Source organism: Drosophila innubila, assembly GCF_004354385.1.
Source record: "Drosophila innubila isolate TH190305 chromosome 2L unlocalized genomic scaffold, UK_Dinn_1.0 4_B_2L, whole genome shotgun sequence".
Taxonomy (NCBI): domain Eukaryota; kingdom Metazoa; phylum Arthropoda; class Insecta; order Diptera; family Drosophilidae; genus Drosophila; species Drosophila innubila.
In genome coordinates this window covers 740,927-765,144 of record NW_022995372.1, presented here as the reverse complement: position 1 = coordinate 765,144, position 24,218 = coordinate 740,927, and the positions used below count along the sequence as shown (strand labels likewise).

Genomic DNA, 24,218 nt, shown 5'->3' with positions numbered 1-24,218 from the left:
GTATCTCCACAGATATTGTTTATCTTTACTTCGTGTACACCATTCCATCTTATGTTTAGCTACAATTTAGTGACCCAGATTTTAAGATCGGTATAATAAAATAAGGCAGAAAATTTGGCATGGAATATTATTTATATTTGTAACTGATCGATTCTTAAAAGATTAATTCTAAAGAAAATAGAGTGTTTTGTATATTGGACTACAAAATTTTCAGAGATCAAAAACTCCGAGCAAAATGTTTCAAAAGGTTTGTAAAACATTCAATCAGATGAAAGTGATAAAATTCTGTATGTCACGCTAAAAGCAGAAAATAAATTCAAAAATAAAAATTCTAAATTTTTTTCTGGTATTTTATTTCGTAAATTTTCGGCTTAAATAGTTTCTTGAAATCAAAATTCATTTGTTGTTATAACCAGAGGAATAATACAAGATGACAATGCGACTAAACTTGGACAGCATACTGCAGAGTCAGATGAGGGAAATTAGCGAATCTGATACTAATCATCATAATCTGGCAGCGCCAACCGAAAAGGAAAAGGCAACTCTACGTCTTGGTGCGGGAAAGTCCCCCGCCGATTGTTATTTTTACGGGAAACCCAATGTTAGTTCCAGAGTGCACTCCATGATGGCAAACATACACCAGCATATGAAGAGTAAGTTCGGAAAAATGGTTTAATTTATCTACTAACTACTAAAATAGATTTAATAATTTATATTAAAATCTACAAAAAACGCTTTGTCCTGACTCGTTGACTGACTGACTGATCATTGTGCAGCCCAAGCCATAATTAATTATACAATTCTTTGATTTAACGAAAAAACAAATTTATGTCCCTGATTTATTACGAATATAGTACTTAAAACCCATTTTAAATTTAAAATTGCCCATTTTTTTAGCATTAAATTATATGTATGTATAAATATAATATTTATACTTATCTTAATCACAAAATCATAATCAAAAAAAGGGTGAATTGGTAGTGAGATTACGTGTATAACTGTTTATTTTTTCCCTGTGAAACCTTATAGCGACGGCTCCACCGCGGAAGGCCGTACCTTCGGTACCAGCTGCCATAGCAGAGATTCCTGTTGTGCCATCCATAAGTAAAACAGGATCCTTCCGAAAATCGCGTCGTGTTAAGGGTGGAGCGGCTACTGTCGCGGCGACTAAGTCAATGACGATGCCAATATCACGGATGAAGGCCCGAATAAACCAACAGTCGCAGCAGATGATGAGGCGCGGTTACAGCGATTTGAATCCAAAAACCTATTCGAATCAACGGCGCATTCGTGAGGTGTTGTTGCAAAAAACTGTGCTAGAGAATATGTTGTTACAGCACAAGAGATTGCAGCGCGATAGGCAAACAATTGCCTTGGACATACAGCGGATGCGTCAGGACCTCGATAAAATCAAAAATAAGCTGGACACATCTCTCGAGGCTTTGAAATCCACTCGCACCCTGTACAGTGGCTTCAACAAGGGTAAAAAGGGACTTTTGCCTCTGTCACTGCCTGCAAATGCCACAGCCGTTACATTATCGAGCATTGCTCGGCCAATGGCGAAGCCGGCAACGAAGATAGCTGCCGTCAAAACGAGTAAAGTACTTGCGAAGCGACAGCACTCGTCGACACCAAAGAAGCGTCGCAGTCGTCATTAAATTTGAATTTGAATTTAAAAATATGCCAAAAACAAATAGTGTGGCAACCTTGCAATACATAGACAATCGACTATCGATATGTCGTGACACATATCGATTACTAAGTTATGACTTCCGTTTTTCCGCTCGTACAAGTTTGAAAATTTTATATTTCATTTATTTTCGTACGCCTTCAACAAAAAAGTGTCTCAGTCGGCATTAATTGCAGCCAAAAACTGTGTTGCCAAAAATACCAAAACAGTATATAGTATGGCAGCTCTGCAATAGATAGTGTATCGATTACTCCAGCCAATCAATACCAAAAATGTGTTTAGTATGGCCTATCGATATATCGCTATGCATATCGATGACTGAAATGGACATCCCTAAATCATGGCGTCTGTCTCGCCTGTACACAAGCCAATAAATTTGTTTTTACATTTATTTTCGTACATTCACGTGTTATTTTGGCTCAATTTGAGCGCAACACACGCAATAGCTGCATAGAGAAGCGTTCAGCATAAAATGGGCTCCTCCAAGAAGCACAAAAAGCACAAATCGGAACGGCGCGAAAAATATGAAGGTGAGTGTGAAATACATATGCATACAAATTACCATATATATGTAAATATTTGTAGAATATAGCCAACATCAGGATCCCGGACAGTTGCAGCGTGGGCTGAAGCTCATACTGAAGGTGGGCTCCAATGCCACGCCCGAGTACAGCGCCAATTCCCCCCTCACCGCCCTCACCACGTTGGAAGGCCGTGGACCGCCGACGGCTGCGGAGGCAATGATGTCCAGTCCGACGGTGCCCGAAGAGCTGCAATGTGGGGAACAGGACGAGCACGGACATCGGGAGCGTCACAAGAAGTCCAAGAAGAAGAAAAAGAAGAAGGATCGTGAGAAGAAGCACAAGCATCACAAGGAGAAACGACATCGCGACAGTCGCGACAGACAACGTGATAAATGCTCCGAGGAGCAACTGAACGTTGAGTTGACAGCTGCTCCGGATGGTGCCGCTTACTCACGGACTCAAGCGGTTGCCGATCCCGATTGCAGTCAGGATGGTTTCAGCTTTATGGACGAGGCGGAGGAGCAATCACAATCACAGCCGCTGCCCGAGAATATCCTATACTACGCCGGCATTACAACCGACAATTCACCTTCCCATTGTCCGGTTACCAAGCCCATAGTGCCACGCAAGCTGGACGAGATGCTCGGCTCACCCACGTGCTCGACGGGCACAGCAGGCGCCAGTCCCACCAAGCCCTTAACTGATGTGAGTGCAAAGGTTGTAGTCTTTAAAAGTATCCCATTTATTTTGTTTGCCTGTGATCTCTGAAAGTTCGTTACTAAAAGAACTTAATATAATCAAACTTGGTTTCCAACCAGGTTCCAATGGAGTTACCGGATGTTTACTTCGGTACTGTGCTGGTTTTCTATGTAAGCCACTTCTTAAATTATTGAAATCGTCTTTCTCTTTTCCACCTGTTTGGAAGGAATCGTACTTTATTCCTCTTAGGGATTAAAACCGTAATCTTTAACCGGTATTAGCCGATTGAAACTGGTAACCGTAACTAAAACCCTAACCAATTTTATTTTTCCTAAACTGTAAAACCGAAATTTTTCAAACTCAAATAACCGATTCATGTACAAATTTAATTGTATTCATCTTAATTAATAGATCTTTTTTGAACTCAAACAAGTTTTGTTCATATATTAACTTTTTTTTATCTTTCACTTATCTTATTTATTTTCTCTTTTTGTGAACCGAAAACCGGTATTTTGAAACCGAAACCTTCAAACAACCGATATCCGTTACAAAATCGATATACAAATATTTTTCGTATCCGATAACCGAACTACAAACAACCGGTTAGATACCCTGATTAAAGTTGTATTTACACGTTAATAAATTATTTTAAAATCCTTTTCATCCCTGTCGACAGCTTTAAGTCGACGTTAAGTAAATATATGAATTTATATTTAACTCTTTGTCCTGACTCACTGACTGACTGATCATTGCACAGCGCAAACAATTAGACCAAGGAGGCTGAAATTTTCACACAACTCAGCTGGGACAATTTGATCGTGCAATAATAAATAAATGCCTGATTCTTACAGCTGCTTATACCATCGCCTTCTGGCTCAACGGCTGCATCCACGCCGGGTGGTGCTGGCTCCTCAAATGCCATGACACCTAAGGCTTTGGAGGCACCCAAGACTCCCAGCAGCAGCAGTGAATCCGGTCGAGAGCCGCGTAGATGTGTGCTGAAGCTGAAGCAACAGAAATCACCGCTGAACAAGCTATTGGAGCATCTGCTACGCTTTCTGGAGAAACGGGATCCGCATCAGTTTTTTGCCTGGCCCGTCACCGATGACATTGCTCCGGGTTACTCCTCGACCATCAGCAAACCCATGGACTTCCTGACAATGCGCCAAAAGATCGATGATCATGAATATGCAACACTTGGTGAATTCAGTGATGATTTCAAGCTAATCTGCGAGAATGCCATGCGTTACAATCGCGTGGATACAGTGTACCATAAGGCAGCCAAAAGGCTGCTCCAGATAGGAATGAAGCAGCTGCTGCCGGAAAATCTAATGCGCACCTTGAAGCCACTTTCCGGCTACATACGTGAGCTGACCGCCAAGGAGTTGGGCTTTGAGTTCAGCTCCAATGAGCTGGCTGGCTATGATCCGCATGATTCGGCGGATGAGGGTGCCTTGACTGGAGCGGAAGAGCCTACGCCTGCACAGCTGGAGGAGGAGGAACGTAAGCGGGTATTGCGCTTGGAGAATGCACCAAAGACACACTTTGAGCCCTATGTGGATGATCTGACAAGCGAGGAGATCCTGGCTCAGGTGCAGGGAGCCGCACAGCAGGCCAAGCAACGTGTCAGCGCCAAGCAGCGAGCACATAAAATGGGTTTCCTGAGGCAGCACAAGGATGGCAGCACCACACTTAATCTGCTCATTCGGGATGAGAATGAGGGACCCGAAAAGGTGGTAACCATCGGTGATTTGGTGGGTAAACTGCCTGCGGGCAGTGGTCAGTTACCCGGCATACACACGGATCAGCGCAACTGCGTCAAGTTGGTCAAGCCCATGAATTATGGACCATTTGCCAGCTTTGCTCCCACCTTCGATTCACGTTTCTCCACGCTGAGCGCCGAGGAGACGCAACTTGTGCTGCACACCTACGGGGATGCCTCCAGTGCGGAGTATGCCGAGAGCATATTGCAGTTCACCAAGGATTCCAGCTATGGCACTACCATAGCCAACGGGCTGCTGGATATACTCACCAATGGTGAGCATAGCAAATCCCTGGATGAACTCTACAACATGCAACTGCAGAGATACGAGCAGCGGGAGATTGAGAAGTGCTTCACCAACCAGCAGCAGCAGCGGCAGAGCGAACCTTCCACCTCCAACGAGACGAGCGAACAAATTGAATTGGAGTACGAGAAATACAAGAACACCCGGCTAGACTTTAAGCGGCTGCGCTCGCTCAAGGAACTGGGCATTGACATTGACTTCCTAGATGACATGGAAACGGACATGAAGAACTTTGAGCTGTCGCGTCGCATGCAGGAGCATCTGAGCAACAATCTCACGCTCATCGACAAACTGAGAATCATTCAAAACGAGCGCCTCTCACAGCCGCTGCCATCGCACTTGGCTCTGGTTCAGCCGGCTGGCCAAGAGGAGACCCAGACAGCCCAGCAGCTGACGCACCAGTTGACTGACCTGGCCAAGAAGCTGCCTCCCTCGGCCATTGCCGATCAGTACGCTCTGCGCAAAGCCATGGGCATGTCCTACGGTAAGCAGTGGTTCCTCATTCCACATCCGAATACCATTTCGGAATTACTAAAACAAAGAATAAAACTTTAGGAAACCAAGATAAGGAAGAAAAAAAAGGAATCGTATATTTGGAAATTAAACTAAATTAGGATAATTATTAGGAAAGCACAATTCAAAAGGCAAAAAATAGGAAAAGTTGAAATTACCAATAGTAATTTAAAAAATAGGAAAACCGGAAGAAAAACATTAGTGAAAGTTAAAATTAGTAATAATCTTATTAGGAAAAAATTCGGAAGACAATGTTATTAGGAAATTACAATTAGAAAAACTAGGAAAGGAATCTTAAATTAGAAAATTGAACTAACAAAAATATTCAGAGTACAAAAATTAGGAAACAATAATTAGGACAATTATTAGGAAAACACAATTCAGAAGACAAAATCTATGAAAAGTTAAAGTTAGGAATAATTATTAAAAATTTGGAAAATAAAATTCTGAAGACCAAATATAGGAAAAGGTAAAATTAGGAATAATAATTAAAAACTGGGAAAACAAAATTCTGAAGACAAATATCTGGAAAAGTTTAAATAAGGAATAATGTTATATGGAAATTAAAATTAGGAAAACCAAATTAGGAAGACAGAAGAATGTTATTAGGAAATAGACATTAGTAAAGCTCAATTGGGAAGACGAAAATTTTCGATTGGCTTCGATTTCAGCGGCAGCCGGGAATATAATGATTACGGACTCTGGTATTTTTATTATTCATGAAATTTATGATATGTTATTTGCTTTGATTTGTCTGCAAACATTGCAAAATTGTGAAAACACAAACTACAACATTTTCTAGTTGCGATAAAAAACATATTAGCCCTCACTTGTGATCTGGGATTATATCTATAAATAGCATTTTGCGACCTTTAAATTTGGGAAGAATGTACCTAAGATATTTTTATCGTGAGATATTTATATATATTTTTCTCTAATTTATTGATGATGATTGTATCGACTGTAGCATTCTTATTCTTTGATTTGTTCGCTTCTTTGCAGCTGGTTTGCCGCCACCGCCGGCATCATCGCCGCGTGCTCAACTCCCGGAGCTGCTGCAACAGCCCGTGTCGCTGTCCCAACTGCAACCTCAACCGCAATCTGTTGCCAGCCATGTGCCCATGGACATTGATGAGCCGGATGTCCATGCTGGCGGCGATCTGGAGAATGAACTGCGCGAGTTTCTGGAAAGCGGCTCCGGAATGCACAACTCGAATCCCGTGGATGACAATAACATCGTCGCCCAGCTGCTTCTTAACTAGATTCAACAATGTTAATACTGTGAAGATCAAAATGAACTATGTTAAATTATTTTCATATATCAAAATCACAATGGCATTCTCAATAATAAAAAGGAATCCTTAATCTCTAAGAATAAACATTCTTTTAAGATAAGGCAGGAAAAAAGACATCCTGCTAGTCCTTTAAATGGCAGAGCTTAAGCTAAACAAAAAAAGGTAATTTTTGGAAAATTATCTAAAATTTGGCGAAATCCTTGCACATTTAAGCAGGACGTGTCTCGTTAGTTTTCCTAGGAAGAGCTCTACCGATTGGAATTAAAAAAATTGGGCGTCATCTAAGGATTATACACTGTTAAAATTTCAGTCGAAAATGGCTTGAACAAGTGAAAAACACAAAATCCTTGATAGCTTGATTTGGATGTCCTTTGATCAGTTGATAGTCCTTGCCAAAACTTATCGATTGACACTAGTTTCAGAAGGATTCTTCAAAGGACATTTGAGATATCGCCTATTTTTTATATAAAAATAAAATGTTTTATTTTTGATCCTGTAAGGACTTTCGGCCTTTTTATTAAATAATCAGATAAGACAGGCTGAAAGCTGTCTTTGTAGAAAACGACATCCTGATAGTCCTTAAAATGACAGAGTTACAGCCGCTTTCCTGATTTTAAGACGATTTTCCTTAAAGCAAATTTTGTTTAAGAAAAAAACAAAAAATCCCTGGTAATTTCAGCTTTTATACTAAATGAAAAATAACAATTATAAAAAGTAAATTGGTTAAATGGGTTTTATTTGTACTTATTACAATTTCACTTGGTTTTTTTTTTAGGTATAAGTACGCATTTTACAAAATGTTGCAAAATTTAATTTCATTAACTACTGGGTATTAATCTTAGTGATTTAATCATTTCAAGGCAAATTCTTAAGAGGTTGATTTTTATTAATTTTTAAGTACGATCTTTTGAGTTTCCAAATGGACGCATTTTCGGTTTTTGTTTGTTTTCATATGTTGTAAACTTGCATAGAAAAATAGACTTGGCAGGTAAATTCATACATATATAGTAGACACATACATAGTAGACAACATATACATATACATAAGTACGTAAGACGATACAAAAAACTTAGATAAGTACATACATAATCATATGTAAATAGATTTACATTTTACATTCACGTGCAATTTATAGTAGTTAATTTACTAAAAACCTGTGAGCGCATTATTGAACTTTATCGGCTTAATGCTAATGAACATTTTAATGGTTTTTATTAATTGCACACCCAAAAGAAACAATGTTGGGTAATTGTAGTTATTGTTATTGTAGTTCTTGATGTTTAACTATTGTTTTGAGGTAGAACACTTTAACGATTGATTACCAAATTGATTTAAAGCTATCGTTAAATTGTTGCCTAATTAATTCTAGTTTTAGTATGTTTTAAGTATTGTTTGGGTTGCTTGTTTCTATTTGTTTTGCTACATGAGTTTCGTTATTGTTTTGTTATTATTATGTTATCATACTAAACAAGATTGGCATCCTTGGCCATGCTGTAAAAGGCCGACTTGGGATTATCCAAAAGTTCGGTGGGTGAAGCAAATTCCGTAATCTGTCCCTTGTCTAGCACAATAACTTTGTCCGAGTCCAAAATTGTATTCAAACGATGGGCAATTGTCAGCACAGTGCATTCCTTGAACTCACTGCGAATTGTTTTCTGCAATCAAACAAAAAATTATTAATTTAAACTTGATCATTATCACTTGATGAGGTAATAATGGACAAAATACATTAGTTCAATTTAATAAAATATAATATAATCTCGATTAGCTGAAAGTCCTAACTAACCTGTATCAGGTCATCGGTCTCCAAATCCACTGCCGCTGTGGCTTCATCCAAGACAAGAACCTTGGTCTTCCGAAGCAGGGCACGCGCCAGGCAAACCAATTGACGCTGGCCCACAGACAGATTCTCACCACCCTCAGAGATTTCGTGATTCAGGCCGGCACTTAGACTCTTGGCAAATGCCTTCAAATGGGACAATTCTAATGCCTTCCAAATTTCATCGTCGGTCTTCACATTAAATGGATCGAGATTGGAACGCAGCGATCCAGAGAACAACACGGGATCCTGTGGAATGATGGTCAGACGAGAACGCAGCATGTGCAGACCCATTGTGGCAATGTCCACACCATCAATGATGATTTGACCTCCAGCAGACTCGATAATTCTGAAAGTAAAATATAATTTTCATTAAAATTAATTATCCCTGTGGAACTTATTTTCGATTTCAATGAAAAAAAAAATTAAATAAAGTTGCTAAGTCAAAGGATTTACCAACTTTAAGCACTCATAACTTTGCCAAAACGGAACCGAATTTATGAGCAAAATTTTGAAATTTTGAAAATTTTAAATCTCAAATTTTTACTTTAAATCAACTCCTTATATCATAATTAATATAAAATTACACTTAAAACTTTCATTTTCATGTAAAATATCATGGCAAACTGAACAAAAATTTTGACTTGTAAAGTGACAAGATCAAAGGTTTGACCAAGTTCAAACATGCATAACTTGATAAAGACTTAACCGATTTTCAAGCGGAATATCATTTTGTTAATGGTTTGGCCTCTAAATTCGTTCTGCATTTAAATTTTTTTTATTAAATTAAAAAAAAAAATAATTTTCCCTTCAAATCGTGGATTTGATTTTATTGCAAAGGGTCCTCCCTTTGAAATTTTGAAAATTTGAAGTTTTAAATCTCAAATTTTCACTTTAATCAACTCCTTATATTATAATTGATATAAAACAACACTTAAAGCTTGATTCTGGGGCCTTTAATTTTCTTGTAAAAATTTATGACAAATTCAACAAAAATTTTGACTTGAAAAACGGCTAGATCAAAGGTTTGACCAACTTCAAACATTCATAACTTGGTAAAAAACTTAACCAATTTTCAAGCGGAATGTCATTTTGTTAATTGTTTAACCACTTAATTCATGCTGAATTTAAAAAATAAAATTCTTCTCTCCGATTCGAATTTGAATCGTGGTTTCAAGTTTAATGCAGACACTCGACTACCAAAAAAAGGGACAATTTCATGCAGACTAAATGACTAAATGACATTCTGCATGGAAATCGGACAGGTTTTGATAAGATTATGAAGTATTTTTTGTGGCTTTGCCTTACCTGAACAGAGCCAGCGTCAAACTGGATTTTCCGGCACCAGTGCGTCCCACAATGCCGACCTTTTCGCCGCCGCTGATGTTGAAGCTAACGCCACGTAGCACCAGCTCAAGACCCTCGCGATATCGAACCTGGAAATCTTTGAACTCGACGCGTCCATCCTCAGGCCAGTTCTTGGGCTTCTTTTTATCCTCCTCCAGCTCCCAGTCGGCCTCCTGTTTCGTCTCGCCATACTCCTTGATACGCTCCACGGACACAATGTTCGTCTCAATGTCCGAGGACATGCGCACCAGCCAATTGAGGTCTGGGTCACCTGCAGTGCATAGCTGACCGAGAGACCGACCAGACCGGGATTCGTTTGTCCGCCGAGCACCGCAAAGAGGGCGGCAAACAGGATGATAAGATTGCCAACCATTTCTAGGCGAATGGCGAGCCAACGATTGGCAATCAGGGATGGATACTTGCACACCTGATTCTTGTCCACCTTGCTGTCCGATTCCTCAATAAAGCTATAGATTCCAAATATTAATATTAAAACAAAAACATTTTATTAAATAATCATTAATATCGGTATAAAAAAATTGATTTTTAATTTAATTAATTTTTAATAAAAATAAAGATTATTTTGTTTTCCATTCAAAGCATTTTTTCATTAATTCAAGTCATTTTGTTAGCGTTAGATTTTTTCAATCAAACCAACCAAAGCAAGTATTGGTTCTGGTATTCCTAAATAAAACTATTTTGGTATTTCGGCATAGTCCTTTCGACTCCGAATTAAAAAACATAAAAACATAAAATAACTTTTGTAAAAATTTACCGGTAATGAATAATTTCTTTCGGTTTCGGTGCTTAACGGTATTTTTCGGTTAAAAGTTTTATATATAAAGTAAACACTTTGTCCTGACGCACTGACTGACTCACTTATCATTATATTATAAGAAACCAATATTTAAAAATAGTTATTTCTACTTACCGATCCTCAACAGTGTAGGCACGAATCGTTGAGACTCCAGTGACAGTTTCACCAAAATGCGAATAGATTGGCGAACGGGAAACGGACTCCAAACGCATCAGTTGTCGGGAAGTGGCGACATAGAAGCGTTGGGCGAAGTAGTAAATAAACCCAATGGGCACAATGACAGCCAGGAAAATAGGCGTCGATATGCTTATGACCACAATTGTGGCGAATACCTAAGCAAAATATAAACACTATTATTATCAAGTACTTTACAAATTATGGTTATTTTAAAGGGTGCACTGAAGTGAGGAGTTAGTTGAAAAAACAATGAGAGGAAATTGTTTTGTTTTGTTTAATACGTGATTTAATTATATTTGATTGGATTTATTTCGATTAACTTGATTTGAGCCAATGATCAACTATCAAACAGGGTTGTCGACAATTAGTAAACAGGAAATTGTGTGAGTTGCTTTGGGATTTTAACAATCCTGTCCTAATTTGAAGCAGAGTGGAATGGCTGAAATGAAACAGAAAGCTTGTTACCTCATAGGTCAACCACACACACTCTTGTATAACTATATTCAGATCCTCATCAACTATTCCAATATCTTTCGAGAATCGCGACATTATGCGACCCAATGGAGTGGTATCAAAAAAACACATTGGAGCACCGATAACACGTTGCAAGAGTAGCATATACAACAGTTGGGCAGCCTGAAGGCCTCCAAGATTGGGTATCACGGTCATCAGGAATGCGATTATACCTGGTAATTAACAATGGGGGAATTAAAACTGAAGAGACGTCCAGAGAAGTGAGAAGAGACGTCGAAGGTGCAATTGAATTGAAGTACAGCTGAGTTAAATATTAGTGAATGTGATCTTCGATATCATAAAACGTACTAGTTGTGTTTGGAATCTTTATCAACAACATTTAAAAAGTCTAATTATTTTTCTAAATAATTTAAATGCAATAACAATTTTAAATAATTATTTTTATAATTCAAATTTAAAATTAATTGTCTAAAGTACGGATTCTAAATTAAAATCATAATTTAAACATTATATCATAATTTCTAAGAAAGGATATCAAATAATTTGTTTAATTCTGATAAAAAAAAAAAATTCAAATGCAGAAATTATTTTAAATTATAATAAAAAATACTTAGATAAAAAAAAATGCGTTTTCTCTATTACGGTTTCTACATAAAATTTGTATTTAAAACAATTTCATAATTATGTAAAATAGGATTGAAAATATTCATGGTTTTTGCTAATATCAGACATGTCACATATGAAATAGAAATGTGGATTAATCACAGTTTTTAAATGAGTAATTAGAAGTTGCGTGCAAACTTTGATATTTTAAAGGGCACAAAGTACTTTGTGAACCTATCAAAAACAGTTTTCGATAACTAGAAGAATTGCAACAGCCCTGTCCAAATTTACAGCATATTGGAATGCTAGAATAAAACAGAAAAAAGATTACCTCAAAGGCATACCACATACAGCATGCTATGCATATTGCAACATCATCATCAATTGTTTCAACATCTTTCGAGAATCGGGAAATTAAACGACCCAACGGTGTGCTCTCGAAGAAACTCATTGGAGCACTCATAACACGTTGCAAGAGATGCAAATGCATCCGTTGGGCAGCTTGAAGGCCTCCAATAACGGGTATCAAGATCATTAGGAACGAGAAAATACCTGAAGAATAATAATGTAAAGATTACAGTTGGAGAAAAGCCGAGTGCTCATGCCAAGTTCCAGAGAAATGGGGAATTAATCACAGTAGAAATCAGTAAAAGTGGAATGCGAGCTATGATATTTATAAGATTTATCATACAAAGTATATTATGTGTTCAACTAAACCTTGTCTCATATTTATAACAATATTAAGCAGAGTGTAGGACACTATCAAAAACGTCACAGGTGCAAACTATTAGAAGCTTTTTTTGATCTATATTATTTATAAAATTTGTCATACAAAGTATATTTGTTCTTCATTTAATCGGTGTCTATATGTATAAAAGTCTTTACCCTGACTCACTGATCATTGTGGAGACCAAACCGAAAGACCTAGAAAGCTAAAATTTTCACACAACGTAGCTGAGAAGATTTGATCGTGCAATAAGGAGGATTTTCGGAAATTTAGCCTGCAACTCATATAAGAATATTTAGCTGAGTTATGGCAATATAAGACATGTCACAGGTGAAAATTAGTAAAAGTTGAATATGATCTATGATATTTATAAGGTCTTTCAAACAGTTCTGTCTGTATTCTGATCGTTTCCTCATGTAAAGAAATATCAAAGACGACACAGGTGCTATTAAAATGATGATTAATCACAGTTGCAAATTTGAAATAAGTAGAAGTGGAAGTGTTTTGGAGTCTATGACATTTATAAGAGTACCAGTATAATCCGATTGTTACCTCATACGCTAGACACACAATATTGATAAAATCCACGGCAAAACCAGATCAATCATGTTAATATCTTTAGAAAAACGGGATATAATGCGACCCGTCGGAGTGGTTTCGAAAAAAGATGTCGGTACCCGCATTATATTATCAATGAGGTAAGCATGGAGCAACTTCGCTGCTCGCAGACCTCCAAGGGCCGGAAGTATAACATTTGTGAATGATAATATACCTGCGGGATTGCAATATTACTATATATTATACTCAAACATGGAACTGACAGTACTACGAATATTTTTAAGTGCTTCTGGCTCCAATGCAAATGGTAAAAGTATTATTTTAGCGTCAGTAATTTATGCATTTTAAGGTTAGTTTAACATTTTGTAAGTTTATGTTATATACAATTTTTTTAAATTTAAATATTTTCAAAACTTTGTTAGGGATAAGATAGAGGATAGAGAATGAGGAAAATGGGAAGGGAACGTTGGAGAATTACCTCAAACGCACACCAAACAAACCAGTTGACGACCTCCACAATTGTTTGATCAACAATATCAATGTCTTTCGAGAATCTAGATATTATACGACCCACAGGTGTGGTATCAAAGAACCACATGGGCACACGCAACATACGGTTCAAAAGGTACATGTGGAGAATTCGGGCAGCTCGAACGGCTCCAAGACGTAGTCCCAAATCCATGAGGTACGAAAAAGAAGCTGCGATTTGCAAAGTATTCATCAATTACATTAGTGCTTTCTAAGTTCTAAGACAGTTTTGAGAAAACAGAACACTTGGCATAGGTTAAAGCACAGTCTACATTCTAACTGAAGAATCTACATGCTTCGGAGTAGATTAATGCAAAAAATTGGCTAGTAAAAATTTCGTTAGTTAGGTTAATTACAATGTTAAAGGAACTTGATGGCAATTTTAAGTACTCTGATCTTTGAAAGAGAAGAAAGTTAAGGAATAGGTTGGGGATTTACCTCAAATGCAAAGCAGATACAATTGTTAAAGACCCTCACAAGTGCTTGATCAACGGTATCAAAGTCTTTTGAGAATCTAGATATAATACGACCCACCGGTGTGGTTTCGAAAAACCACATGGGCACATGGGAACCCTGTAGATTCTACGACTCTTAAAAACATTCATTCACTCAGAAATATTTATAAGAAAACTTGGTATATTTGCAAGAACAGTCTACAGCTAGTGATGTAAATATAAACTGTAAATCAAGTTTAAAATTGAAATCCGAATTCCGAATATTTTTAAGGAATTTGAAAAAAAGAAAAAACTAAGAGTAAAACTTTAGAGAAACAAGATAAGGAAGAAAAAGAGAAATCATAAGCTAGAAAGTTAAACTAAAAAATATATTTAGAGTAAAAAATCCGTAAAAACAAAAATTTGGTATAATTTTTAATAAAATATTATTGACTGACTTTTCCTAATATTTTATTTTTCCAACTTTTTCCATAATTTGTATTTTCTAATATCAATATCAAAAATTTTTTATCTCATTTCTTTAAATCTTTTTTTTCAACTCCAGAACTAAGTCGTTCATAAAAGGTTTGATTGTAGATCGTTTATTTTGATCATTCATCATAAATTGAATTCGTTAAACAAAATACAGACTATTGTCGATTCTTTATGAAATCGACTTGGTTATCGCAATTGATCGTCAATAAATAATTATCGGATTAAAGTAGTTGAAAATCGGATTCACGAAAATCGAGCTTTTGATATTTACAAGTATTTTGACATCACTATGTTACAGTCTACCTGAGGAATCTTCGTGCTTCGGATTAGGTAAGTGGTGTCCACAATCTCTATATCATACATTCGCCTATTGGACACCACTGCATTATATAGATGCAAAAAGTAAGTTTGGTTAGTTTGATGTGTACAAAATGTTGTTATTATGGTTTGGTTAATTACGTTCTTAATAGAACTGGATGCAAGCTTTAACTACTTTCATCTGTGAAAAGGTTAAGAGGAAGAAAAAAGGAGTAAGAGGTAAGTAAAGATTGAGAATGGAATTACCTCAAATGCACACCAGATAGCGTCGGCTAGAATCTCCACAAGTGTTTGATCAAGCGTATCAATGTCTTTGGAGAATCTAGACATAATACGACCCACCGGAGTGGTATCGAAGAACCACATAGGCAGCCGCAATATGCGGCACAAGAGGAGCAAGTGGAGCGACACAGCAGCTTTCAAAGCTCCAAGACGAATGAGCAAATCCGAAAACAAACTAGCAATACCTGCGATTTCCAAAATAATTATCGATTAAATTAGGACAATGACAAAAAGCGGAACAATTTAAAAAAAAAACAACACAATATGTTCACTCTGAACCTTTTATAAGTACAGTCTGCAGAAGAATCGATGTGCCTCAGATTAGATGTTTGCAATAACGGGATTAGTATCAATATTTGTTAGTTTTGCTTTTGGTTAGTCACGATCTTAACTCTTAAGGCAACTTTTTGGTGACGTACCCGAAACGCTTGCGAACTAAAGACACGAATTAAATCGGGCAATACCGAATCCAATTTGTAGACATCGTTGGACAGACGGTCAAGTATGCGACCCCGTGGCTGTATATCGAAAAATGACTGAGGGGCGCCCAATACATGACCCAACAATTCACGAAAGACCTTCTTAGCCCCACTCAATCCGCCAATGTAAACGACAAGTACAGCACCTATATAGCTGATGACTGTAAGGTTTTCAAAAGGGGTTTTATAATTAGGAACTCGACACTTTTTCAGACAATCCACAAACATTTTTTCAGGTTAGAATTGATTTCATACTGTGTTAGATTATTAATAATTATTATTATTATTATTATTATTATTGCGATATAATGTAACCAAAAAGTCAAAACTAATTTGATCTGAAGTCAAGAGAACTAATAGACTTTGCTTATATCATAATATAAAAATTTAAGTTGTTGATCTAAATATAAAAAGAGTTTGAAATATTAATTGAATTTCATCTTATATAGAAATCAAAGTTAAAAACGTGATTTCTAAAAACGATTTTAATCGTAATTATTATGCCAAATTTGTCTATATATTTGTATCAAAATTTAAGCGTTAAATATTATATATTTTTTATGAAATAATAATAAAATTTGAATTTTAATTTAGAAATCATAATATAACAAACAATAAACAAGAATTTCTAAAAACAAATATAATTATAAGTATTATTCCAAATTCTTCTTTATAAAAAAAAAAGACTGAGAACAAAGATGTATTCTGTTTCAAAATACCCATTAAAAAACTGAAGCTAAATAATACTTTTTGTTGGAGTTGCATTTTTCGTAAATTCATGAGCTCTAACTTGCGATCTCTTCTTCTTGGGGGTGAAAAACGAACTCAAGCGAAGCAACGAGTTGAAATTTTTACCTGAAACGCTGTGGAAAGGCACATACGTATATTCAACGGCATGACCAGATCCAAGCAGTTGATATCATTCGCACAGCGATCTAAAATACGCCCCTTGGGCGTCGTATCGAAAAACTCGGATGGGCAATGCATGATGTTATTGTAGAGTTGTCGAAACAATTTAAATGAGGCATTAAGCGAGAATGTAAAGAGTGTGATTGCGGCGCCATAATTGCACAGTCCTACGAAATTATGCAAATTAATGTGAGAAAGTGAAATAGAGAATGGAAAGAGAGAAAGAGATATGTGTGGGTAAGAATATGGTATATCTTAAATCTCTATATATCCATTTTGTATGCATGTACAAACCGTAACACAAGTTGGCTACAAAAAGAAAAAACGAACGCAAAAATCGAAAGAAAAAGAATTAAATAAAATGTGCAATTGGGAATACCATAAAAATAAAGGTCATAAATGAGTCCAAGGTGCCGGGTAATTCTTCGTCGATAACATCCATATCGCCGCTGAAATGATTCATTAAACGTCCCATGGGCGTTACGTCGAAAAAGCGACAAACGGAGCCGCGCATGATAATCCGTAAAAGATCATTGTGTATTCTTTTGGCCGCATTGAGGCCGCCGCAGTAGACAAGCACGACCGCAAAGTAGGCAAACACACCTGAGAATGGCAAACGGAGGAGGAAACGGAACGGAATGGAATGGAACGCGGCCGCAAATTTATCGTTAGACATTTGTCGATAATCAGGCGAATATACTCAAAATGGGGCGAGATTTTTTAATATCTATTGATTTCATGGATATGAAAACCGAACCAGGATCGCAATCTCTACTCGATATGCATTAATCGATATTAATCGGCTTGAAAAAAGCGCTATGTGTTTCGTTAAAGCTCTGAGACGTGCGCATCTTCAGAGTTGTTTTTTTTTTTTTTGTAATAAATTTTTAACATAAGGAAAAAGCAATGCATAAAATAATATAGGTGTGTAGGAATATTCTCAGTTCTAATTGAGTTTATCACCTGACTCAAATCAAGTAAATTCGATTTCAAATGATGCTGTAAATGTTAATAAGAGTTAATCTATGTGTATGTTTATCCGAATATAGTAAGTATAAAATGCAGCTGTTTAGGTTAAATTGTATATAGCAAGCATTATCCCAAAAGTTAAAGGCGTTTTTCTTGTTTTGTTTCTGTAAAGTGGGCGAGGTGCTGGATTAAGCATTGGGTTTTTTATTAAAGACTGGTATAGATATTTAATCTGAATCTTTACCGAAAAACATGTGGATAGAAACTGCGCCACAATTTGTGGCATTACGTTGTCAATTGTGTCGATATCCTTTGAAAACCGACTGAGTATACGGCCTAATGGCGTTGTATCGAATAATTCCATGGGCCATTTTAATACCATGCGTATCAGTTTGGTAAACACATCCAGGGAACAGTGCAGACAACCGAGTGCCAAGGTTAGCCCCGATATATAACGTGCCACAACTGCATCGAGTGTAAAATTAATTCAGCTACTTACAAATACAATAATTTCCCATACTTTTGTGTCTTATACTGAAGTATATTTATATGCTGTGCATGCAAGCACTATATCTATAGGGTATTACGAAAACTAAGCCAACTAGGGAATTCAAGTTAGTTTACATATTTACAATACATCATAAAAAACGAAATTAGTTGCAATTGTCCCAAAATGTTCAGTTGGTTTCATTCCGAAAAGTATAAGTAATACAGATTGGTATACCATAATATAATGCTATGGTTAGCAAGTGGATAACTTTATCAATGAATTGTTAAGAATTTAATGAATCTATTCCGATTTAAAAATGTAATACTGATACGTATTCTATAGTAAATATTTTGAAGAAATTTTAAAGACTTAAATTGAGCTCTTACGAATAAAAAATTTAATACTAATGGTTCTACTACTAATATAATCACCATAGATATGTTCCCATTTTTAAGAATATTTCGGATAAAGGCTTTTCTATGTGTTCTTTCATTAATCGATTGCAATTTCTTTTCCCATCATGTCAATTTTCTCTAAAAAGTGGCAACGCCACGTTGAAAAAGTTGGCAAGGCGTTCTCAAAAGGTTGCCAGACTGACACTAAGATTTAGTACGATTTCGATAAGTGAACTAAATAAAAAAAAGGGTCCTCAAAAGCTACTTTTTAGGCTCTTTTAACCATTTCCATGTGCAAAAGCTGTGTGTTTAGAGATTGATTAAAAATTTAGAAAAATTTACCGAAAATGTTGTACTTAGTAGCATGCGCCAGAGCATGGGCAATGTATTATCTAGAACATCAACGTCTTTCGAGAACCGATTCACCACTCGGCCCAGGGGCGTGGTATCAAACATTTCCATGGGCCAGTGAATAACATGATCAACCAGCTGCTCGTGTAGCTTCTTGGAACAGATAATGCAACCAAGAGCCAGTGTTAAGGTTGCGAATAAGTATGTTAAAACTATAAAAAGAATTATTGTTGTTCATAGAATTGGTGAAAAGTTTGATTAGTTTCAAGAAACCAAAAACTAAAAGCTTGCTAAATCACAAAGATGCTCTACAGAAGATTTGCTGCACCTGCAACCTCACACAGCTGGAACTGTTTCATCATTCCTATTAATTATAGTTTTCCCCGTATTAACTTAAGAAGAATTACAAAATTTAAAGAAACTGGGTTGAAAAATTATGAAACATAAATTAGAGAATTCAACTAAGAAAACATTACGAAAATCGATATTTAAAAAGGAGTATAAATTAAATTAATTTTTTATAATAAAAATTTATAATTTTCTTTTTTTGTCCATGTACACACCAGAATATGAGCCGTGGACCTTTTGAGTATGAGTCTAACACGTATTCTTTCTGCCATTGGACAAAAATTTGCCAATAACATTTTTCTTAATTGTGGTTTTCTAATTTTTGCCTCCCAATTACATGCTTCCTAATTTTGCTATCCCTAATTCTTACTCAATATTTTTGTACTTTAAGTATTATTTGTAGATTTCCTTATAAGAAATCTAGATAAGGGAAATAGAGCAATTGAATTACCGCAAAAAGTTGCATGACTGCAACACGTAAGTTCAGCGGTAGTGTATTATCTACGGTATCGACATCCTTGGAGAAACGGTTCACAATGCGGCCAAGTGGCGTTATATCAAATAGTTCCATTGGCCAGCGCAAGGTGTAATGCACAAGGGTGTCATGCAGAAATTTGGCGCTATAAATGCAGCCAAGGGAAAGGGCAAGGGTCGATAAATAACTGGTTGCAACTGCAGCACAAAATAAAGTTGGTCAAAAAAAAAAGAAGATTTTTCAATTAGTAACCGATTAACCAAAGCAAGAATCCCTAATTCCATTTTACAATTTCCATTCCCATGCATCCCAGGCAGAGCTGAAAATACTGATTTTGATTTTAATCAGCATCTCTTAACTAACCATTTTAGTAGTAATAATTAATTATTTTTAAAAATCTCAAGTAAAATTTAAAATTTTAAGTAACAATTTAATTGGAGTTTGTTTTTTCAAGCGTTTTCAAAATCTAATGGTAAATTTTAACTTATATTGCAATTGATCCAAAATCCAATTGAGAGATAAAATCAAGGCAAAATTTCAAAGTAATTTACTATTGACCGGAATACTAAATTAAATTTTTTTAATAATTATTCTATGCTGGAAAATGCAACTATGTAAAATAATTGAATCAAAACAAATTTTAATAAGTATTTGCAGCTCTGATTTCAGGCAATCGTATTTAGTAATTAAGCAACAATGCCAATGATAATACCCAGATTAATGATATGATGTGTTTGTGATTTTGTGATCGTTAAATAGATCAACTGAAGTTCATACCATGAATGCCTGACTTAAAACAACTCGCAAATTGAATGGCAGTACGTTATCGATCGTATCGATATCTTTGGCAAATCGATTAACAATACGTCCCAGCGGTGTCGTATCAAACAGCTCCATCGGCCATCGCATATTCGAATGCAAGAGGGTTGTATGTAAAGTTCGTGAGCACTGAAGACCGCCCAATGAAATGAAGAGTGATGAGAAGAAACTCAACACAACTGTCATCGATATACATTGTTTTTTTTTTTTCGTTTTATGGGAGGGAGGAAGGGAACAATAAACATAAGCCAATTAATAATTTTCATAATTTTGTGCACAAACAAAAGGCATCAATAACAACAATTATTTTTAACAGCATTATAACATATATTAGACATGCTCTGAATTGAGTTCGATTGTTAAGTATCGATTTAAGGCTTTATAATCGTAGCGTTAAATACAAAAGGATTATTTCACATTTTACATTTATAACCGTTTCACATGTTTCTTGAGAGTTTCCCAAAAAAAAAAAATAACGGATTATCGAAATGTTTTTATTTACAATTTATAGTTATTGATCGAATCGATAACATTATAACCGTTTCATTCCACATGTGTCTTGACAATTACCCAAATAATCGAGTTATAGACACGTTGAATACATCGAATCGTTAAGTTAAAAAATTTTAATGTATCTTTAAGTAATTCCCATTCAGATCATGCAATCATTATGTTATTTTGTGTGCAGCATTGACGAATTTGTGCATTTACAATTAGTTTTAAAATATTCTGATTTTTGATTTATGCTTATGTGAGCTTGTACCCTATAGGTTAGGATTGTTTGGGTGGTTAGAATTTGTTAGATCATTTGTCAGAGCGAAAAAACACTGTTTTAGGTTTTAGGTGAGCAACATGTTCTGTCAGAGCCAGTCTTATAAGTATTCTTTGAGTGAATTAGCGGGCAAACATAAAAAGCAAAACATAAAGTATAAGTAAACAATTATTTAATAAATTAATAAACCAACCAACAAGAAAAACGTAAGATTAATTTTAAATAACAACACAATGTGAAAAAAATAAAAAATATTCGCTGTTTTCAGCGATTTTATCGTTATTTCCTGCACAAAGGTTAAAGCGAAATTAAACATAAAACAAGAAGCAGAGACAACGGAAATGAAACGATAACGATAACAATAAGACTACATAAATGAGACAATCGAACATTAAAAGTAAAATAAACTGTATCACAATGAACTTACCTTGACCGAAACCAAAGGCACCATAAACACCCAAGTACATATTTCGAAGTCCAGTATCATGTTCCACTTCTTTGTCATTGGACCATTGGGTGAGCCACAAATTGGAACCGATTTGGAATGCCTGGAACACAAAGTTGAGCACCAACGTCGCCACCGAGAGGAAAATGCCAACACTCTTAATGTAATGCTTGTAGACGGCAAATTCAACGCCTCCAGTCTGCGATTTCTCAATCTCAATCAGTTTGCCCTCGAGCTCCTGCTTCTTCTTCAACGAAGCAGCCGAAGCCGCCGAATCGTGGGAATCCTGACGCTTCGTGCGACGCTTTCGCAGACTGCCATGTCCTTGTCCCATCAAGCTGTCTGCAGATGTGACAGAGCTGTGGAAAATATGTAATATACAATTATTTTTATGTATTTAACTGGAAAGATTGCAAATGATAAAAGCAGGGAAATTTACCGGAGCTGGAAACGCAGAATCCATTTAGAGGTCAAAAAATGATGGAATTGACTTTTTTCAAGAAAATCGGTTGAGATTTGACAAAGCTATGCGAGTTTGAAATTTTAGATCGTGTCAAGGAGCTAAGTATAAAATGACGGTAAATCCAAGGCAAAAATATAATATTTTGCAATTTTGATGCAGAATCAAAATAGACTTTAAAACAACATAAAATTGACATTCCGGAAGGAAATCGGTCAAGATTTGACAAAGTTATGAAGGTTTGAAGTTCTGAAAGAGTGTCTAAAGGAAAGTATGGAGAAAATGGACAGTGACCATACCCATCGAAAAAATTGATAGTGAAGGCAAAAATATAATATTTTCCAATTTTGATGCAGAATCAAAATAGAGTCAAAACAACATAAAATTGACATTCCGGAAGGAAATCGGTCAAGATTTGGCAAAGTTATAACAGTTTGAAGTTTTCGAAGTAGTGTTTTCTTTCTCGAAAATTCAAAGCTTTAAAACTCTTTCAGCGACAACATGTCATCGATTATAAGATACCCTTATTTTTTGGTTTTTAAGCGTTGTACACTTACATGGAGTCGGATAAGCTCTCGGTACGTGCCAGTTTGATGGCCTTCTCGAAGGGTGCCAGTAATTCGGGTTCCGCCGTGGACAATTGACGTTTGATCTGATTAATATCCTCCTCCTCGCCCTCGCCCTCCTGCAGGTGCTGGATGAGGAAGTCGGCAAAGGCGCCCTTATTCTTCAGCAATTGACTGTATGTGCCATTCTCGCTGACTTGTCCCATTTTCAGTACATAGATATTATCCACCTGGGGCAGGAACGTAATGCCGTGTGTGACGAGGATGCGAGTTTTGCGTGCCAGCAATCCCTTCGGTCCGATCACCTCCTCGAAGATGTGTTTGCCTACATGTGCGTCGACGGCACTCAAAGGATCATCCAGCAGATACAGATCCGCATCATTGTAGACGGCGCGTGCCAATGAAATGCGCTGCTTTTGTCCACCCGACAAATTGATGCCTTTCTCACCGATCTCCGTCAAATCGCCAGCGGATAGTATCTCAATATCAGTACGCAAAGCACAAGCATCGATCACACGATTATATCGCTTACGATCATAAGCTTTGCCAAACAATATATTATCCCTGACGGTGGCATTCTGTATCCATGCCTGTTGTGGCACATATGCCAATCTGCCCACTGTATTCACACTGCCGGAGATCTTCTCCATTTCGCCGAGGAAGGCCTGAATCACAGAGGACTTACCAGAGCCAACGGTGCCCACAATGGCAACCAGGTTATTCTTTGGCACCTCAATATTTATGTTCTTGAGCGTCAATTCATCCTCATCACCCCATGAAAAGTTGCCATTCTCCATGGTCATGGGATTTGCTGAAAAAAAAAAAAATATTACTATATATATGTTAAGTTTTCTTTTTTTACAGGGTATCACTTACGTTTGGAGGAATCATGTTGCACATTATTAGGGTCCAGCTCTTCACTGTTCAAGAATTTGTTGATACGTTTGACGGACACTTGTGTCTATTTGAAGAATAAATCGATTAGAAATATCCATAATACAAGAAATTTATCAACACACACGGAACTAGTTAGTATTTAGTTGTAGGAATGGGTTTGGTATAGGGATAGTATAGAAAAAGCTAAGAGATCTAAAGAAATCTTTCAGAGAGAAAGGCAAACAAAATTAAGGTCGGCCTGCCGAATTTTAGGTACCCTTGCAGAACTAGAAGTATTAAATGAAAATTTTCCGAAATAGATTTTTTTTTACACGATAAAATTGCCTCAGCTATGTTGTGTGAAAATTGCAGCCTCCTAGGTCTTATGGTTTGGGCTCCACGATGATCAGTCATTAAATCAGTCAAAAATAAATATTATGAACTTGAAAGTCTAAATACCCTCCAGTTTAAGTTGCTCAGCGCAATTATAAACTTTG

At 36.4% G+C, this 24,218-nt stretch overlaps 4 protein-coding genes across 4 annotated transcripts in view; 2 read left to right on the top strand and 2 right to left on the bottom strand.

Moving 5' to 3' along the window:
• Positions 1-227: 227 nt before the first annotated feature.
• LOC117782348 lies at positions 228-1,958 on the top strand. Its single transcript, XM_034619446.1, has 2 exons — positions 228-653; positions 1,030-1,958. Exons 1-2 carry the CDS (start codon positions 431-433, stop codon positions 1,656-1,658), a joined length of 852 nt encoding a protein of 283 aa, XP_034475337.1. The 5' UTR covers positions 228-430; the 3' UTR covers positions 1,659-1,958.
• Positions 1,959-1,994: 36 nt separating this feature from the next.
• Positions 1,995-6,864, top strand: LOC117782345 (bromodomain-containing protein 7). The gene is made up of 4 exons (XM_034619444.1): positions 1,995-2,220; positions 2,276-2,919; positions 3,765-5,463; positions 6,495-6,864. The coding sequence occupies exons 1-4, from the start codon at positions 2,163-2,165 to the stop codon at positions 6,752-6,754; spliced, it is 2,661 nt and encodes an 886-aa protein (XP_034475335.1). The 5' UTR covers positions 1,995-2,162; the 3' UTR covers positions 6,755-6,864.
• Positions 6,865-7,502: 638 nt separating this feature from the next.
• The window catches only part of LOC117782343 (multidrug resistance-associated protein 1), a 25,368-nt gene continuing 8,652 nt past the window's right edge, over positions 7,503-24,218 (bottom strand). The window contains 9 exon segments of the mRNA XM_034619441.1: positions 7,503-8,443; positions 8,575-8,956; positions 9,916-10,213; positions 10,216-10,421; positions 10,886-11,103; positions 13,789-14,009; positions 21,802-22,178; positions 22,837-23,656; positions 23,722-23,806. Coding sequence (XP_034475332.1) covers positions 8,252-8,443; positions 8,575-8,956; positions 9,916-10,213; positions 10,216-10,421; positions 10,886-11,103; positions 13,789-14,009; positions 21,802-22,178; positions 22,837-23,656; positions 23,722-23,806 — 2,799 coding nt within the window. The 3' untranslated portion in view covers positions 7,503-8,251.
• On the bottom strand, positions 15,491-16,191 carry LOC117782350 (ABC transporter C family member 13-like). The gene is made up of 2 exons (XM_034619449.1): positions 15,787-16,191; positions 15,491-15,552 (listed from the first exon to the last, which is right to left on the bottom strand). The coding sequence occupies exons 1-2, from the start codon at positions 16,072-16,074 to the stop codon at positions 15,505-15,507; spliced, it is 336 nt and encodes a 111-aa protein (XP_034475340.1). The 5' UTR covers positions 16,075-16,191; the 3' UTR covers positions 15,491-15,504.